The following is a 15,698-nucleotide window of genomic DNA, read 5'->3' as shown; positions in this document are numbered from 1 at the left end:
GTCAGCCTTTAATGTANATTATTTAACTTTTACAGAATTTAGTGCATGATTGCATGAACCAATTAATATTTTATGATAAAATTAGAATTTAAAAAGTTATGAAAATGGTGTTGCTTTTCGCAAATGCAGCATCAGCACAAACTGGATAAAAGAGATCAATAAAGGTCAATAGCCAAACTTCACTAGTAAGAAAGTAAATAACAATAACACTAAAAGTAACCATTAACAATAGATTTTTTCTTTTAATATAAATGTCAAGATCTATACAGTCAAAAATAACAAACAATTTTTAGAACTGTATTAAAACTTACTCTTAACTCTTGGTGCTAAGGTTATGGGAATAGGTGCTTGGGTTGTAAGTAGAGGTCTTGTTGGTTCAGGAGCTACAATGATTAGACAAGACACTTATTCATTTTTATATTCATCGTGTAACCATGTTTTTTCTAACGAAAATATCATGTGAAGATATTTCAGATTTAAAATATTACAAAAAAAAATATTTACTTGAAACGGAAAAGTAAAGATAATTATTAAAAAGGAAAGATACGGAGCCCCTAAGGCGCAATTGTAAACATATTTATCCGTAGAAAGAAGATCTGCGAATAATAATTTGAAAATATGAAGTTTAGAACACACTAATGGTTAGTTGTACAAGATTGAAGTAATCTCGTATCCAGAATCTGTAAAATTAACAAAATCACGCGTTTGAAGTTCTATTTCTAAATCTCTAACGGTGCATTATACTCTGGGCATTATTCTTAACAAAGGGAATTAATGCAGGTCTGTAGTGAAGCATATTTAAGTATATTTTTAAAAACTCTGTAAGAGCGTTTGTGATAATTAAACAGCACATATTTGAATATATTCACCATAAGTGAGGTAGATGTAAGCCAAAACTTGAATATAATCAATCTGGGTACACATTATGAGCTCGACCGTTTATGAATGAGGAATCCACGTTTTGCTGTTATGCTACTTGAGAATTTCTTATTACAGGAAGAATCCCGGTCCTAAGGTTCTACAACTTGACATTAAGTGTTATTATAGATAGATATATTTTAGTGAAGAAGAATTCAATATATGGATTTACAAAATCTGAAGAAGTGTTATATGAGGAAGAATTCAAGTATTGAAATGATAAAGCTTGACAATGTGTTATAAAAAGGAAGAGATCAAGAATTTGACACTGTCATAAAAGGTAGAATTCTAGTATAGAAGTGACAAAAAACAAAGAAAAGTGTTATAAATACGAGAATGTAAGTATTGCAGTGACGCAACAGTGTTATACTAAAAGGGCTAGACAAACTGGTTGTCACATTAAGACAATTGTAATTCTTATTACAAAAAGATATATTCTAATCAAAAAAGTATAGCGACGACAGAACGGACAGAAAGTGTCAAGACGTTTTAAGGCAGAAGTAAATGAAGACAGTTATACAAAATATTCTTACAGTAAAAAGGGTCAAATGAAATTGAACGAAGAACGATATCACTGAAGAATAGTAGATAAACTGAAGAGAAAGATGTCTCTGTATTAGAGAAGTAAAAGTACATGGAAGAAAGGACACGTTATTACGAACACATCAAAACAATCAAAATACTTGCAGTAGCATAAAGAAGAAAAGACTTTATTCTTCATCGCTGATAGTTCATCAAATTCCTGTACAGCAAACCTGTTTTCTTCTACTGGTTTACTAGCTATACCATCAACTTCTCTTAAATCAGTTAAACCAATACCAATAACATAAATATGGATATTTTTACTACGAGCTGCCTCAGCTTCAGGAATTGTTCTTCGAGAATTGATATTAGAGATACCATCAGTTATAAGAATACAAATATTATCTACACCAGGACGATCACCATTACGTTGTGTAAACATTTCTCTATGCATTGTTTTAAGAGCATCAGCTGTATTGGTACTACCAAATCGGTATGGGATATTGTCTATAGCATTATAAATATCTTGTTTAGATCTATACTGGTTCAGATGGAACTGAATGTGATCTTTGGTACTGTAGATAACTACACCAACACGAACATTGCCTCGATCTATGTCCGCTATCGATAAGAAATCTTTTAAGAATTCCAGCATCAATTTAAAGTTGGGTTCTGTAACACTGGTCGAGGCATCAAGAATAACAACTAAATCTATCTGAGTATCTGAACAACCTGAAGGGTAACATGTGGATCATAATGTTTTTCTGTTCTATTTAAACTAAAATATTGTATTGAAATATTATCTTACCTTTGTTACTGCAGCCTTTAGAGCGATTTCTATGATTGGACAATCAAATATAGAATATATAATACATATAAATGGGATAGGGAAACATGCTTAAGCAATTCAATTGATATTGGCTATAGGTAACACAATAGGGATTTATCATTAAAGAATATTCTAAAAGGTGATTTTTAAATAAAGCCTTACTTGTTTTTCGAGTTATTGGAACTGTTGGTTCAGCTGAAAATGTAAAGACAACAAATCTCAAAGGAAACTAGCGAATAATAAGATATAAGATATTGGTCAAAAATTTATTGAAATAAATCGTATCAATTCGCTTTGATGGCCGATTACAAGCACGTGGTACAAATGAAATTGCCCCAAACAAAAGACTGAATGTTAATGTTGAATGTTTACTTATTTACTTCCCAATAATCTGAATGTACTGATTATTGAACAGTTATATCTACCTACGGAATAAAATTTACTTTAGATCTTTCTCTTTGTTGTTTGAAAATTTCAAACACTGGTAAAAATAATATTTTTGTCTTTATTCCTATAATCTTAGAACGAGTTCTCGAAATGTTTTTAAATGTTGCCCTTTCATCAATGACTTTTATACACATGAACAGTAGCTTTCTATTTCGATTCTACTTTTAATACCGACTTAGAGAGTACCGTTGATAGCTGCGGCTAACACGTGCAATTGGCAGTGTTTAGCAAACTGTTTGGTTAATTAGCTATGGAACTGCCTCTATTCAAAATAGAACCGAAATAAACAGATTAAATAATAATTCAAAAGACTTACCAACACAAAAACCTGCAAATACTCGATCTTTTAACGTAGTCAATTCTTCAAATTTCTGAACAGCAAACCTATTTGCTTCTACTGGTTTACTAGATATACCATCAACTTCTCTTAAATCAGTTAAACCAATAGCAATAACATACATATGGATATTTTTACTACGAGCTGCTTTACCCTCGGAAATCGTTCTTCGAGAATTAATATTAGAGACACCATCAGTTATAAGAATACAAATATTATCTACACCAGGACGATCACCATTACGTTGTGTAAACATTTCTGTATGCATTGTTTTAAGAGCATCAGCTGTATTGGTACTACCAAATCGGTATGGGATATTGTCTATAGCATTATAAATATCTTGTTTAGATCTATACTGGTTCAGATGGAACTGAACGTGATCTTTGGTACTGTAGATGACGACTCCAACTCGCACGTTTCCACTGTCAATATTAGCAACAGATAAGAAATCTTTTAAGAATGATAACATTTTCTTGAAATTTGGTTCGGTTACACTAGTAGATGCGTCCAATATGATGACAAGATCCATTTTAGCTTCAGCACAACCTGAAAACCACAAAATGGCAATCATATTGAACAATTATTTAAATGGTTAGAACTCAACAAAACGTTTCTCTGGTTTGCACAATATTTAGCGAAAATAAACTGTAAATACGATAACCGTGCTGATAAAAAATTTAAATCATACAAAATGCCCATAAAAACAGTCAAATTGTCAAAATCTATCAAATATACAAACCTTTCAATGATGGGGATCCAGTTATTGGAATAACAACTCGACCACCTAAGAAATACATAGCATAATATCAGAATGATATAATTGAACATATGTCAAGATACCAAAATTAGATCTCTACTACATATATTTAGAAACATAATCATTATGGATATATCAAATTTAATTGAGTATATGGGTTCTCCTGGAATCAGGAATATCACATATATATTAGAAACATGTAATGTTAGAACATGAAAAAAGAGAAATAGTTTGCAACCTTTTGAAGAATAAATTTAAACAAGGAAAATTGTTTTGTTCCTATATTGTATAATCTTTTCTGTAGCTTGGTTCACAAAGCGACACACAACCAAATTATTATGAGATCTCTGATGAAAAAATTCTTTGAAATAGCGATGAGCAATAATATCATAGTCGTAATGATAAGTTGGATCTAATTGTGAAAATTTGGATTGGTTTACCAAACTTTACTTTGTCAAACATTGTTACGAAAACAATGAAAGAAAGAATTCAATGATTATATAGGTGGCACCTTCAATGAATTTAATTTTCGGACACCATGATGTTCTAATAAAAGTTGCAACAAATTTCCAGAGTTATTAAAAAGCTTTAATTAATTACCCTGGATTTACCTTGAACCATCTGGATATAATTGAGTTAGTTCTGTATTAAAATATGCTGGAGACAGTATTTTATGTGAAAAAAGATTCTTCTAAATAAAACGTTGGGTTAAATCTGTTAGAGGTAGTAAACATATAGAAGCTATAAACATAAATAACATAAAGAAACAATAGAACCACTATGAAATAGAATCAATGTTGATCCAACGCACCAAACCGACCTTGGCGTACAAATAAAAAAGACTGAAGAAGGTGCACGCTGCAGTGCCGATAAGCTGGTAAAGATGCGGATCTTAACAAAAACGCGTAAATACAAAAACATAAAGGTATTTTATTCTTCATTGCATTGTACAATTTGTTGTGATTTTACCCTTTTTTACATAACCCATTTGCTTGAAGATATTGAGTAGATAAGGTAAATCAATATAAAAACAAAACAATTCTTGAGTCAATTGATATTGATGATATTAACAAATTACAAATTAAATACAGAATATAAGTACATAATAAATAAGGTAACACACACACCATGTCACCTGAATACAATGAGGGAACCAAACAAGGCTCAACCTCCTTTAAATAACAATTAACAATTTTATTTTTCAGACAGATTATGAGAAAAGAACCACACTGGTAAAATATATTGGAAATAGTTCTCCACTTGACGCTTCCAAAAACAATAAAATTTCGCCTACGCCATTTCGCGTAAAAAGGAATTCGATGTTACACAATTGTTTCGCAGTAGAAATAACCAACGCCATAAGCCAGTGTGCTTCTTCACCCAATACTAAATAATTATTGAAGGCTCACGAACTATGCGCCTTTTACACAAAACAATGGTCAATAATTCCAGTTTGGAATGACCACACAAATATATAATTAATCAGAAAATTGTTAGTATAGAATTAAATAGTAACCAACTAACCAGATTATGTTTTTAATTTGAACTACATGTAATTGCCGAAGTAAGAAGGTATGAATAATCTGAATTGACCTAGTACTGCTATATAAAATATTTATATAAAATTTGTTCAATGTTGAAATACTACCACTTACCTTCTGGCTCATCTGGTTTAGCTTTACCACCTTGGACTGAAATAACATTCAATAATTTGTTATGTTATAAGTTATATAATATCAAGATTGATCAGGATGATTTTCACAGGTCAATTCAATATTTAAATGATATAAGTGATGAATTCAATCTCCCTGTGAATTTGAAAACCATATGAATTATTGAAGATGAACTTACATGCTTTAACATTTGAAGCAAGCATATTCCCAGCTCTATTCAAATCATTATAATCAGTAACAGTAAAGATGGTATTGGTTGACGATGCTACATCCTCCAACTGTGACTTATCGGAAAGTCCAACGCCCACTGTGTAGATGCTGATCTTCTTTTGTCGAGTCTGATTGGCCTCATCTCGGATTCTATTTCGGTCTTGCTTAGATGGTTCATCAGAAATGACGATTAAACTATTTGGTGCATCAGATCTGTCACCATTTCCAGGTGTAAACATATTATTACGAACGTTCTGTAAAACTCTAGGCAGATCGAATCCTCTAGATCGAGCAACTGATTTTGGCAAACGACCCAATGCTTCGCGTATATCGTTAGAAGATGGATACCTTAAATGATAAAAAAACCAGAAGTTAGGAAATTACTCATGTATCTAACATGCGATTTGTTAGAATGTGTAATTAAATTAATCATGTTACTTTCACTGTAAACAGTGTTTACATCAATCCTTAGAGAATATAATTAAAACTATCTTACGTGTTTAATTGGAATGGAGTATATGATTGTCCAATCATAAAACCAAATCGAACTTTTCCAGAATCAACATCTGCTCTATCAACAAGTCCCTGAACGTATTGGATCATTTTTTTGAAGTCTTCTTGGGAAGCCCTTGGTGATACATGGACAGCAAAAACAATATCAGCCTTATCAGCATCTAATCATAGAAAATACAACTCAAAGTCAAGATGGATAAGTCCGTAAAATTCAAAAATAAATGAAATGTTTGTTTCAGTTAAAATAATGATTTGAATCATTTTTTATAATGGTCGATTTGCAAGTCTGCACCAGATGCGCAATAGGACATAGAATAGTTCATTGAGCAGTCCATTTTACTAGTTTAACTTTCTCAAATGATGGTAAAGTTATGCCGTCTTACCTGCAAATCTTTGAGCATCGGGATCCACTAGAAATAGATAATTTTATTGTATATTTCAAATGAATATATTTCAAGTTACACTAACATTTTTTATTTAATGAGCTATTTGATATATAACATGTGATATTATAAATAGTATGACAATACCAAAGATGGGGACTTTATTTTACTTTAATTTAAATATTTATATGAATAATAGAACATGATATTTAGTTTCTACATGAACATTATTTTGTAGGTGGTCCATATTATTGTATTTGAATAAAAATGGATTAAGAAAAGGAGAGGTGAGCTAACTATCGAAATCCTAATATCTACCTATGATTTACAAGCTTTGGTTAACTTGGATGATTCCGTGTAAAGATTTAGCATAAGTACTGCGGCATTAACTTTTCTGTTAATCTTGTAGTAGGGGTTTAATTGAAATATTACCCGAATACCAAAGGGATATATTAAGTATTGTTTATTCCATACGATTGGTATTTTTTGTCAGTAAGATAAGTAGGAAAATTGGAAAAACCGGAAAGATCAAACGACTCCAGATCCAAAAATTATTCAGAACAGACGTTATTACTTTGTCTCAAGAAATCACACAACACAACACAACTCACATCGCTTAATAAATCAAATCGTACTTCATATAATTCATTATGATGCTTTAGAATTCCGATAGCACTTGTTAGAACGGGGGTGTATTTAAATGCAGGTAAAAGTTCTGGGTTAAAAAGAAAGTTAGAAGTAGAAAGATTATTCAAAAAATTGGGACTGGGTTGTAATTAAATAGATCCAGTGATGAAGACATGAAAATTGAATTTTAAACATTACCAGTTCGTGGTGTAATTGACTTTTAAGGAACGTGAAGTGTTATTGATTGGATACTTATAGCATTTTAGGAAAATGGAGGTCGTGTTTCTCTTTTTTTTAAAGGGGTATCGCCATGCTTCAAAATTATGTTGGAAATTTAACCTGAAGGTAGTTTCCTAGCACCAGTACCTGGTGTAGGTTTTTCTTTTTCCGGAACTGGGGTTGTAGTGACAGGCACTGCTGGAGCGTCACTAACTGTTGAGAGATGAGATTTGACAACCGTTATTATATCATACAACAAGGAATAGTATATACATTAAAGGAACAGAAACGCCTTTGGGGGTGGGAGCTGGTTTTATTTGAGTCTTGATTATATTATGTACATATGTAAATAGAATTCAAAAGTACTACAAATGTACGAAAATCGTATAAGTCCTTTAAAATTTCTCAAACTAGGGATTTCTTTTCTATATCGTATTTTTGCCTTTCAAGTGCGAATAATTCTGAACATGCAGGGAGTTGAAGGCTTAAATTTCGACGTTGAGCTGTGAACACTATTACTGATTGGCTTAGCTAAAAAAAAAATCCGTTTCTGAGACTAAGCTACGATGGGTCAAACAAATGGCACATCTGTCCCTTTAAATATGTATCATTAAACTTGGAATAAAAGTGAAATAACTGATTTTGTTACTTAACCACAATTCATACACTGGAAAGTTTTGAAATGTGATTGATGTTCGTAATGAATTATCAACATATTCTTGTGAATTTGATTGTTACGTTTACTAGTATTTAAATACAATAAACTGAATACTCACATGCGGGAAATTTACTTCTGAATGAACCAACTACGGCGGGAGTTTTAAGATCTTCCAATTTGCTGGCTTTGGTATAGTGCCCGGGTGAAGCAACTGATTGTAGTTCACCGCTATCAGCTTTACCGGTACCAATTGTAAAGATTTGGGCTCCGGACAATTTGAGTTGATCAGCTTCGCTTTTAAACTTAGCGGAATCTAAAGACTTTGTGTCGGTAACTACAAGAACATAATTGGGTGCATCTGGTCTGTCTCCACTACCAGGTGTGAAAACCTGTTTGCGAACGACCTCCATACCAGCTGCAGCATTTGCTTTTTTATGCTTCAATCTTGGATTCAGTTTGGTTAAAGCTGCTTTTAACGATTTTTTGGTAGTATGTTTAGTAAGTGGGAACTGAAGACTAGCTTCAGCTCCATAATTGACAGCAGCCACTCGTACATTACCGTTATCAATATCGGCTTTGTCCACGACTTCAGATAAAAATGGCAAAAATTCTCTTCTATATGGCACATTTTTAACTCTTTTAGATAACTGGTAAACAATGGCAAAATCGGCTTTACGTCCACCTCCTGAAAAATCAAACCCAGTTTCAGTATGAATCATTTGTAAGTACACTGATAACCTTCAAGGTTAATTTGTCATTGCATTTTAATCAGTAAATTGGTTCTATTAAATTGTTCAAACTTGACGTTTTTTCGTCATTAATTATATCATGTCTTTATCAAGTCAACAACTTATATTCTAGAAAAGACAGACAGATTAGCAAACGATAAAATTTCTACTTCTACTATTAAAAATTTACAGAATGCCGTTATTAAAGTAACGATTTACTTTAGATTAAATGAATATCATGTGACTTTAATATGTTCGGCAATGGTTACTTTTTTGGAATAAGTACATGTACAATATAATTATATATTCTCTATGTTTCGAAAAACAACTCAATTCAATGGATAACTTCAATGGCGATCATAAATATCTAGTTTGCGAAAAAGAAGTGCAAACTGAGTAAGTCAAAGAAAACGTTACCAGGCGTGGAACCAGAAACGGGTCCACCCGTTCCACTACCACCAGGTGTTCGCGATCCCCCAGTGCCACTAGATCCTGGTCCACCTGCACCACTGCTTCCAGATGTCCATGGCCTGCGAGATCCCCCGGTACCACTCGATCCTGGTCCACCAGCACCACTACCGCCTGTACTGCTAGTTCCAGGTCCACCTGATCCACCGCCACCAGATGTCCATGAAGTTCGTCTTCCTCCAGTGCCGCCTGTCCCACCTGTTCCACTACCCCCTGTACCACGAGTTCCAGATCCTGAAGTCCACCTTCCTCCGCTACCACTGGTGCCGGGTCCACTCGTGCCACTAGTTCCAGCCCCACCTGACCCGCTTCCACCAGATGTCCAAGAGGTTCGTCTCCCACCAGTGCCACTTGTCCCACCTGTCCCGCTACCTCCGGTACCACGATTTCCAGATCCAGATGTCCACCTTCCTCTGCTACCACTGGTGCCGGGCCCACCCGTGCCGCTGGTTCCAGGCCCACCTGATCCACTGCCACCAGATGTCCAGGACGTTCGCCTTCCTCCTGTTGCACTACCTCCGGTGCCACGTGTGCCAGATCCACTCCCTCCGATTCCAGATCCAGATGTCCCCCGTCCTCCGCTACCACTGGTACCGGGTCCGCCAGATGACCAAGAGGTTCCTCCTGATCCCCTAGAACTACTTCCTGTTCCAGGGCCTCCAGAGCCACCGGATCCTCCTGAACCACCAGAACTCCATCGTGAAGTACCCCTTCCAGATCCACCACTGCCACCAGATCCTCCCGAACCAGCAAAACCCCCACGTGAAGATCCACTACCAGACCCACCACTGCTCCCAGATCCTCCCGAACCACCAGAGCTCCAACTTGAAGATCCTCTTCTGGATCCACCACTGCCACTAGATCCCCCTAAACCACCAGAGGTCCCACGTGATGATCCACTGCCTCTGGATCCACTACTCCCAGATCCTCCCGAACCACCAGAATTCCAACTTGAAGATCCTCCTCCATCAGAGCCACCAGAGCTCCAACTTGGAGATCCCCTTCCGGGTCCATTACTGCCACCAGATCCTCCTGAACCACTAGAGCTCCCACGTGATGATCCACTGCCCGCGGATCCTCTGTCACCAGAGCTCCAGCTTGAACCACGGTTCCCTGATCCACCTGAGCTCCAACTATTTCTTCTATTACCCGGGGTACCACCAGTATTTCCACCGGAATTCCAGCTACTTCCAGAACTCCAGGCACTGTCACCTGAATGTAACAATATCAAGCACTGTACCCTTTGAAAAGTGCAATTCCATAACAACGAAAGTCCAATTTTTAAAACGCAATAACTATTTCCATTTCAAATTTCACAGCAGTTTGATTATCTCCTGGATTTGCGTTGAATAATAAAAAATAGACTTTCGTTGACAAAGAACCAATCCGAACATAAAAAAGCAGCCCAATATTATTAAAAATTTTCACGATTCGCTAATTATAGTTTACTGTTACTTTAAAAGTTTGAAAGTTAGTAAGAGTAATTTAGCAAGAGAAGGCGTGAGAAATAAACAATTACTGTAATCAGACGTTATTATTTTTTTTTTCATTGTTCTAAAACTCAAAATGATGTAAAGAATTTTGACTCTTGAGCCAAATAACAAAAAAGGTTGTATACAAATCTGATATCAGTATCGGTATTAGATATATTAAGATACAACATGCCAAGTTAACATGGATTAGTCCCTTTTGGCACATGAGGATCATTCATGTGCCAAAAGATCATTCAGACTTTCAAGAGTGTTGACACACGCATTAAATCAGAATGTTAGGAAAGAAAGGCTCCAAATGTGAGTAGGTTTGAAAATACGTCCGGGATGCAAACTCATACTAGATTTTATCGCTACGCACCAGATCAACTGATACAGATCGCACACTTCAACAGCTGAAAGCAGCAAAGCAAAGACGCAAACGCGGCACACATGACGTACAAACAGCGCTTGCACTTACATTAGCATCTGAACTGAAATATTTTATGTCTTAAAAACTAGGATTAAAGAATGAAAAGTGTATATGAAATATTGGCGTGCAAAGAAAATGTACAAAAGTTACTCATGCGTTGAAAATTTACACAATGAACGCATCCCTCCGACCTTGCCCTCTGACTTCTGTTCTTGTAGCACCAGTCGTAACCTCAACAGGTTTGGAAGGAACTTCTATAGCAGGTGGATTCACTACAGTAACAAAATTATAACATCTAATTGCGTTCCAATTCAAATATATTTTTAAGAAATATATTCATTTTTTGAATTTTGTGTTTTAAGATCAAACTCGTATGAATTTTAACGAAATCATTGATTAGAAATCTTTAAGTTATTATAAATTAACCAAATGTTACACTCACATGCTATAAATTTGCTCGTGATAGTATTAACAACTTGGGTATTTCTAAAATTCTTTTGGTTACCAATTGAAGCATAGTAGCCAGGAGTACTCGCTGCTCGTAACTCATTTGCATCGGCATTATCAACACCAACTGTGAATAATTCAACACCAAATCCTTTCAGCATTTGCGCCATTTGCAGGAACTTTTGCTGATCGACATTTGTTTTCATGTCTGTGATTAGAATGATCCCATTGGGAGCATCAGCTCGGTCACCTCTAGCAGAACTGAACACCTCCGATTGTACCAACTCCAATGCTTTTCCGGTGTTCGCTTTATTGTTTTTAACTGTTTTTGGATTAATTTTCGCCAAAGCTGACTGTATTGCACTAAGTGAATTGTGGGTGTTTAAATGAAAGTCCACGCTAGCATCATTGCCATAATTGACGAGTGCTACTCTGGTATTGCCAGAATCAATTCCAGCTTTTTGGAGAAGATCTCCTACAAAGGGAACAAATCCTCTACGGAAGTTAGTATTCCTCATCTTTCTTGAAACATGATAAATAATAGCTATGTCTGCTTTTCTACTTTCTGCAAATGAAAAATATAATATATCTATCAAAAATGATTATACATAAAGTCGTATAGAATTGTGTTACTCTTTATGCTACAATTGCTTGTCAAACGCCAATATGCGCATGTTTTATAAAACATATACTTACATTGGAAACAAAAAGAAATTGGAAAAGCTACCTAAAATGGATAAGCGCTTGGTACTCACTTGCTAGCGAACCAGATGAACTTGAACCAGACGCTCCTGTAAATGTAATAGATAAATGCTAAATATTGTAATAGTAAAATACGCTCTACATATTAAAGTAAACAAAGGGAAGCGCCAGACTGCATAATAAGGCCTGTCGAACAAACGTAGATGATGTTGAGTGAGACTTAAAGGCATTGTGTTGAGGATTTCGAAATATTTGTATGTGTATGGCTGATTGCATTGGTTTGTACCATTCCAATTTTCAATATAGATGCCATCAAGAAAAATTTTGCAGAAAGACCCATAAAAACCCATTGAAAGCCACTTTACAATCAAGTTAGTGTCAGAGTCATTAATTAATAGACAGTCATTAATATTGGTTTTGAATTAAGTTTATAAAATTCTATTCAAATCTAGTATGTGCTCTGTAGGTCAGCTTGGCCTCCTAATTATAGTTTAGTCTCCTCATCTTCGTCTAGTGTTACTAGTTAACAGATAATGCATATGGTTGACAGTAGATACAAAAAGCGATTGTTGAATTATATTCAACACAACTACAGTGAATGGTGGCATTAACATATGTATTGTACAGATGTATAGAAGAAATTATTTAATAAATAATTGAATGATTTAAAAGACATACTCGTAAGATATAAGTATAAAAGTATTTAATATCTAAGCTAAAATGCATCTGGTATTGAATAGAGTACACAGATATTAACAAGCATAATGTTGGAAGGTTTCTGTCACAGTATTGATAATAATTGTGATTATGAAGACGATGTGGTTGGAATTTAATAATAATTGAATAAACCATAAACCAGCTGACAAAGCGTATAGCAAATTTACATTTTGCGTCTGTGGTATTCAATTTCGTATATCTATCTGAAAAAATGTCGCATCAACGAATATGCAGGCGTTGGATTTGAGATATTGAGCAGTGCTTACTGTCTGATAATGCAGAATACAAAACAAAATTTCGAACCTTGCTGCGCTTGTTGATTGAGTATCGTTGCAGGTTGGCCATTTGTAGTTGATGATTTGCCTATACAAATAATAGAAAGAGAGCTGAACCTATGATTATCAAATATAATGGAGTACTACTACCAACACGTAATGTAAAAAGCAAATTATTTGATTTGATACATACTAATATGCATAAACTTAAAAAAAAAGTAAGCTACAAATCAAGTTAGGTTTTAACTATTTCAATGGATGAAGAGATAAGTGATTGTGTGCGTAAGTGTTGACCCTTAAAAACTTACTCCCTGTTATTTTTTCTTTCGCTAACTTTTTACCATTAACAGAGAATATATCAGTATCTCCATTACTGGATATCTTCACCAGTTCATCAGCATCGGCATTAAACAATCCCATTGACTTTACTTGTACTCCTTCCTGTTTTAGAGACTCTAACTCTTCCAAAGCAGCACTGCGTCCTACAGTCATTTTAGCGTTAGAAATAACAATCACTGTTTTCTTGGTTGGGGTTGGTGCCTTTGAGGAAATCTGATTTAAAACCTTTCTCACATTCTTTAAAGCTTTACCAGAATCTGATTTTTTGGCAGAAAGTCGAGTTGCTTGAATTTTGGATATAATCTTCTTCACCTCATCATTTGAACTTGTTTGGAAAACACTTTTCCTTCCGCCATGTTTACCGTAGACCATGGCTAATTTGGTTGTTTTCAGGTCTAACTTGTTGACTAGATCATACAGTAGAGGTATCAATGCCGTCTTTATCTGCTTCTTCTTGAAAGGTTTGTCAAGTTGTAGATAAACGATTATGGTATTCCCTGTAAATAATTCAACTAATTTAACCACCCATGAAAGCTTGGTTGACTGTGGCAATAAATATATGTAAATAAGACAGCCAGCAGCTAGTTGAGAGAATGTTCATTAAAAAATAATATAATTGAAATAAAGAATCTTTGTGAATAATGTGAATTGTGATTGGTTTAGGATATAAGGCATTAGAGTGCGGTTGTCTTGTCTTCTTAAAACTAGTCAACTTAATTTTAATGTCAAAGTCAATAACTTTGCAGCTTTTGATAAACAAAATTTAATACAAGTCATGACAAATTAGTATATCCTAGAAAAATGGTGAAAATGAAGTCATCATCGACATCGATACGTTCTGTAGCCATTATCGTGTTCACAAACAAATTTTACTCGACTAGTAAAAACGAGTGATCACAGTATACAGACGCTTGAGTATCTGTAGTAGGACGGCCGAAGTCGATAGGTTGTGCATTTCGTGAGCCGTCCTTATCCTTCATCGTCATCTTGGTATGGGTAATATGTGAATCTCATAAATCACGTGCCTGCAATATGTTGACAAGGAAAATATTGCTGTTAACCTTCTAGTAATACAAAAGAATCTCGAAGGACTGCATCTTTCTTTGCTGAGTTACATGGAATTAGTTATTGGCCTTAATACGAATGCTTTGTATTGTCAAAATTGAAACATATTTCTAACCAAGATCATCTTCATAGCTCGAAATGTGGTGATAGGAGTGCTAGTGTAATTTTGGGAAATCTTAGTGAAATCGTGTTAACTGCTTCAAGTGGATGAGTTGGCCTACTTTGATACAATGTGTGTATACGTAACCTGTATCACTTAAAAATTGTGTATCGATGAGAGACGGTGGTTCGAGACTTCTCAGTTCTTTATTAAATGAACCATGTGTTGTAGATTGATCTATTCTTAAAGCTGTGAAAAAAGAAAAATAACATGTTGAAGAGGCCATCATTAAATAGAAAAATAATCTAGCCTTTCTGTTGATATGCTGTTGTGTTTGTTGATTACAAGTTTTGCATTCATGAACTTTATATTGCATAAGTAAATATATTTGAATATTTAACCTACATGCAGAAAGTTTACTTCTCACAACTTTTATGAAATCTGTTGCAACAAAATCTTTAAATCTTTGAAGTTTCAATATCATTCCGGGTGAAACCACCGATTCCAGCTGTTCATGGTCAGCATTACCCACACCAATGGCTACTATCTTGGCACCAGTGGCTTTCACCTTCTTTGATGTTCTCAAGAACTTCTTAGCGTATAAACTTTTAGTGTCAGTGATTAAAAGGATAATATTTGGTACTGTCGGTCTATCACCACGTGTTGGTTTGAAGACATCAGACATGACGGTTTGAAGCGCTTTACCGCCGTTTGCTTTACTCTGTTTTAGTTTACGTGGATTCAGTTGGCCAATTGTCTTTTGTACGGCAGTGATCTTTGTATTGGTATTCAAATAGAACTGGACTGTTGCTCTTTTACCATAAGAAACCAATGCAATCCGCATATTGCCAGAATCAATGTC

General features: G+C 34.8%; 2 protein-coding genes across 2 annotated transcripts; both read right to left on the bottom strand.

Moving 5' to 3' along the window:
* Positions 1-1,609: 1,609 nt before the first annotated feature.
* Positions 1,610-2,176, bottom strand: LOTGIDRAFT_67581 (hypothetical protein; the record flags this gene model as incomplete). Its single annotated transcript, XM_009063006.1, has 1 exon — positions 1,610-2,176. A coding segment is annotated over one exon (567 nt), but the record flags the coding sequence as incomplete, so codon positions are not given.
* Positions 2,177-11,730: 9,554 nt separating this feature from the next.
* On the bottom strand, positions 11,731-12,069 carry LOTGIDRAFT_69208 (hypothetical protein; the record flags this gene model as incomplete). Its single annotated transcript, XM_009063009.1, has 1 exon — positions 11,731-12,069. A coding segment is annotated over one exon (339 nt), but the record flags the coding sequence as incomplete, so codon positions are not given.
* Positions 12,070-15,698: the final 3,629 nt, after the last annotated feature.

The sequence above is a fragment of the Lottia gigantea genome (genome assembly GCF_000327385.1).
Source record: "Lottia gigantea unplaced genomic scaffold LOTGIsca_55, whole genome shotgun sequence".
NCBI classification, from domain to species: Eukaryota; Metazoa; Mollusca; class Gastropoda; family Lottiidae; genus Lottia; species Lottia gigantea.
This window is presented reverse-complemented; position numbering and strand designations above follow the sequence as displayed.